Genomic DNA, 5,000 nt, shown 5'->3' on the forward strand with positions numbered 1-5,000 from the left:
CGACCCACCACCTTAGCGACAGGTGTGCTTGTCTTATTGTGTGGGATTTCGTTCTGTGTACTTGTCTATCTTCAAATTACTTATTTCAAAAGAGGTAGTAGCATGCTTTGTGGGCCCACCATTTTGCCGCACCGATGGTTTGTGTTTGATTGACGTTCCTGGAGGATAAACGAGTAAAATAACCCTGATTTGTAACTGAGACGGTGGAACATGCACAGAAAACAATCAGCGCCCAACCGCTCTGGTGTCGATTCATGCAAATTGTAGATCATTTGATTCATTCATGGAGATAGTCTCCAGTGAGGTCGGTACCCGCTTGTGCACTTGCGGGTAGGTGCCGTTCACCCGACGTTATGATGTAGGCGCCGGGTCGTGCTGTGCAAATGTGTTCGAGTTATTTGGGGTATGGAGTTCATGCTCTGTTGGCAAACGAGTATTTGTGCCCAACAGCATGCGCGGCTTGATTCTGGAATGCCTGCAAGGGAATTTTCTGAAGTTGGACAAGGAAGGTCGAATACTTCGGTAAGGTTTTGTATACTCTGATCAACATCTGTTTGGCATTCTGGGTTGGTCTATTTGGTGTTCCCATCTGAGCACTTGGCTCGTAATGCTGTGACGATAGGCCAAAATGTCAAGGGTTTATTTTATTGATCTCAGTCTTTAAAAATAGAAAAAAAAACCCACATAGAAGGAATCTAAAGTTGAAAAAAGTTGTTTGCGGTAATTCTTTCAGCACCAACTGTTTCGCAAACGTCCTAAAACAGGAAAACGTTCATTTTCCTTGTCGGACTGCAGGGCCAGCCACGGCACTCGAGCAATGTCTCGCGCAGACGTAATAGAACACTACGGGCCGGACATGCGATGGAAACACTTTGAGTCGTTCTCAAAAACCCTCATCTCTCCTCGTAAGTTAAAAATCCTAAATCGTTCCAACCTACGTTTTACCAACATTGGAGAGATTGGAGATGTATAGTTTAAGGTTTTGGTGAAAACGTGCTTGCAACTTAGATCACATCATCCTAAGGCCTCACCTTGAGATAACAGATGAAATAACGTTCAACGATTGTATCCAGTGTTGTAGTGCGGCTCGTTGAGTTATACGAGTACATGTATTGATATAACTGAGCTGGTTTTGTCACTTTTCCCACCGTACAGCAAAATTTCATTTCTTTGACAACTTTGTGGAACAATCCGGAGCTTTGCTGTGCGCGCGGATTGTCGATTTGATGGACAAGACAGGGGCCAGCGACGCAAAGACCTACACCTTCTGGAAAGACGTGATTGCAGCTGTGAAGCACAACTACGATCCCAGTTCTTTTAAAGGTGTGAAAAAGGTTTCCGTTTCCGTTCCACTGGCTACTTGACTGTGTGTGTGTTTATAGGTGTGTGCCCCGATTGCTGATGAGATAAACACCGAGTTATCGGAGTAATGGAGCTTTTTCAGATCGTACTACCTTCTTTCAGTTTTCTGCTTGCAATAATTAACCCTTCTTGTTTGGGTAGCTGACAGGGGTGGATATTTCCCTGCATTGAAAAGGACACCAGGAAAGTACCTACAGGCACCAACGCCTCTCTTAACCACTTGGCTGTCAAAGCTACGTCGTGCTGGAAAGGTCACCGTGCTGCTGACATCATCTCACAGCGATTACTGTCGCCTTGTGGCCTCGCACACCCTGGGGTAACATTCAGCTTCCGTCTTCCCATTCTTCACATGATGAGCACAGGTTTTGTAGATGCCTCAACATAATGACGAGCAAAGATCTCTATACGGGTGTGTTGAACTTTATTCTTCTCCCAATAGCGCTTGCACGCCAGAAGGAAGTTGCGAACTACTCCTGACTATGACGGTGCAAACAAAATACCAATAGTTCGAACAATGTCGCATTATCTGGTATCCTTCGATAGTTCAACTTTCCAATTGACAGAGACATATATAGCATGATACATCAACTCAAAAACATGGCTTGGGCCCAGAAACATGAGGGCTGAGGAGAGAACCGAAACAAAATACTAAAGCTTAACATTAAAAAAAGACCTTTGAAACCACATAACGAATAATTTATTCCACAGATGCCCGACATATTTGTTACACTGAATTATAATGAAGAAATACTTTGCTGCCTCTTTCTGCTCGGCTCGAAAGCCGAGTTTTCCGTGTCTCGATTATGCGGCTGTTCTTCCGTTCGAAGACATTCGGCGATTGAATGAAAGCCGTTAGACCTACTTTCGAACATGTTCCAAATAATCATACACGTACATTACAAGGTATTCTAATGCATGACTGCGCTTGACAAACACATCTTGTGGTAACAGGGTGTTCAAACTAAAGTATATCGATACAAATGGGTGGTGGTATTCAGCACTATTTCCTGATTACGTATTGTTACGGTTGTGGGGGTACATGGAAGAATTTAATGGGGGAATTTGGTATTGTGTAGAGTTGCTTGGTCCGTGGATGAGTGAGGGAATCTGTGAGCTTAAGTGTTACGTGTCACCGCACGAGGGGTGGTGTGGTGTTGATTAGCTTCAGGAGCGAGAATAAGTTCCCCAGTATGTGAATGCCCTCTGTGATTTTCCTGATATTTTTTTATCCTTCAAACCAGGCAGTAAAGCTGGGAAATCAAAACAAACAGGAGAAGTCCCGCCTTCCTGGGTTTGGGGGCAAGCAGGCCACGCCCCAGAGGCGGAGGATATAGAGCAGGAAAGAGGAGCGCACGAGGAAGGTGGCGGATCTTGAGAGAGAGAGAGCTGTGTGATCGAGGTCGAGGGCAGGTCGGCTTGTGCACTTTGCGATTGTGGAAGGCTTCCGTCTGGATAGAACGGGAGATCGGCAGAGCACACACACACGAGGTCGGTGTGAGAAACGCACGAGGAAGGTGGCATCTTTGGAAAGAGGAAGGTTGGCACATTTTGAGCCTTCGTGTGGAAAGCTGCTTGGGGATTGCCTGGTGTAAGTCTGCCCTGCTACAAGTGAAGCGCCATTTTGCCTGCGTGTGCACGTGCTGGTGGAGGCGCCTCCATTCCGGGTTCGACGGGGATCAGCTCTGGGCCAAGCTGAGTTCCAGTATACTTAAAAAGGGGGGTTTTTTCTTTTCATTTTGTGTCACCCTTTGTCTGTATTTGCGTCTGGGTGCGAGGCCTTGACAGAAGGATTTATTTATTCGGGTATCCAGTCAAATGGACTGGATAACCTATTGTTGTTCTTAAGCTTATTTCTTTATTATTTTTCTTCTTCCGACTGCAATTTGCGGCCTTTTTCGCTTTAAAAATCATTTTTTCTGGAATGCTAAGTCCGATCGACACAAAATTTTCACCATCGTATGTATTTTTTTTGATAGCACACTCACGTTATAATTATGACGTCATTGGTCACGTGGTGCGGGCGCCATCTTGAAAAAAAACGCTAAACTTTGGACGTCTGTATTTCGGAAACCGTGCAATGGAAAATTTTTTCGCTTCATACATTTTACTAAGCTCCCTATGGGGAACACGTGTGATTTTTCGTGACGTCATAGGTGAAGCGATATACCGGTGAAAATTTGTCAAGTAGAACGCCATAGGAAAAATCTGAAATTTTTTGTGCGTCATCTACTCCTAAAGTCACCGGCGAAAATGTTTTTCCTGACAACATCGATGAAGTAATTCGGCCGTCATCTTGTTTTTTAATATATTTTTTTAATCTTCTCCAGAACGGCCGGACAGATTTCGGCGAAACTTTACAGATATATTCGCCACGACGTCCTTTTTCAAGTTTGTTAATTTCTTCTTGACAGGTCACATGCTTTAGCGGCCATCTTGAAAAAACCCTAAAACCTACAAACATCTCCAGAAGCGCTGGTCCGATGAAGGGGAGATTTCACAACTATATTTGAGACATGTATGCGATATAAGTTTGTTAATTTTGAATTGATAGGTCACATGCTTTGGCCGCCATGTTGGATTTAAGAAAAATATTAAATAATGTTTTCTCTGGAATTCCTTAACCCATCGAAGTGAAAATTTGCAAGTGCTTTCTGCCCTCAAGTGTGCATACAGGGTAAAAAATTTTTTACCTCAGAAGTCATATGGTTTGGCGGCCATCTTGGATAGAAAAATAGACCTTATCCGATTTATACGAAACTTCACAAACTTGTTCGGGATGACGATGGAAAGCAGAATTTAAATGTATGATATCATAGGTCACATGGTTCGGCAGCCATCTTGGATTGAAAATGAATAAATTTTAAAAATCTTCTTCTCCAGAACGGAAAGACAGATCGAGACGAAACTTTAGAGATATATTCCCCATGAGGTCCTTTCTCAAGTTTGTTAATTTCTTCTTGATCGGTCACATGGTTTGGTGGCTATCTTGAAAAAACCCTAAAACAAACATCTTCTCCAGAAGCGCTGGTCCGATGAAGGGGATATTTCGGAACTATATTCGGGACAGGTAGGCGATATAAGTTTGTTAATTTCGAATTGATAAGTCACATGGTTTGGCCGCCATGTTGGATTTAAGAAAAATATTAAATAATGTTTTCTCTGGAATCGCTTAACCTAACGAATCAAAAATTTGCAATTATCATCTATGGTCGTGTATGCACGCATGGTAAAAATTATGACGTCACACGTCACATGGTTTGGTGGCCATCTTTGATAGAAAAACGCAACTTTACCGATTAACACGAAACTTCACAGACGTGTTCCAATACACAGTTGGAAGCAGAATATAAATTTGTGATGTCATAGGTCACATGGTTCGTCAGCCATCTTGGATTGAAAAATAATAACTTGAAACGGCTGAACAGATCCAGGCGAAGCTTCACCACTATGACCGCCTCTCCATGTCGTATAAAAAGTTCTCACCCCCTTTTGAGGTACGACATAACGTTTGGCAGCCATAGTGGATTGAAGGAAAAATATTAATGTTTACTCTGGAACTACTATAGCAATAAATGTGAATCATCAGCGATGTGATGGAACAATTATGTGGAATGAAGGTTTGAAATTTCAACGGGATC

General features: G+C 43.0%; 1 protein-coding gene across 2 annotated transcripts in view; it reads left to right on the forward strand.

Annotated features, from left to right (window-relative positions):
* The window catches only part of NT5DC1 (5'-nucleotidase domain containing 1), a 21,408-nt gene that overhangs the window by 2,619 nt on the left and 13,789 nt on the right, over window positions 1-5,000 (forward strand). For both annotated transcript variants that reach the window (XM_085861960.1, XM_085861951.1), the window contains 4 exons: window positions 451-522; window positions 796-905; window positions 1,156-1,323; window positions 1,504-1,678. In XM_085861960.1, coding sequence (XP_085718086.1) covers window positions 452-522; window positions 796-905; window positions 1,156-1,323; window positions 1,504-1,678 — 524 coding nt within the window. In that variant the 5' untranslated portion in view covers window position 451. The remainder of the gene's footprint in view (window positions 1-450; window positions 523-795; window positions 906-1,155; window positions 1,324-1,503; window positions 1,679-5,000) is intronic.

This window comes from Eptatretus burgeri, chromosome 2, assembly GCF_056783735.1.
Source record: "Eptatretus burgeri isolate ZD-2024b chromosome 2, Ebu_testis_v1, whole genome shotgun sequence".
NCBI classification, from domain to species: Eukaryota; Metazoa; Chordata; class Myxini; order Myxiniformes; family Myxinidae; genus Eptatretus; species Eptatretus burgeri.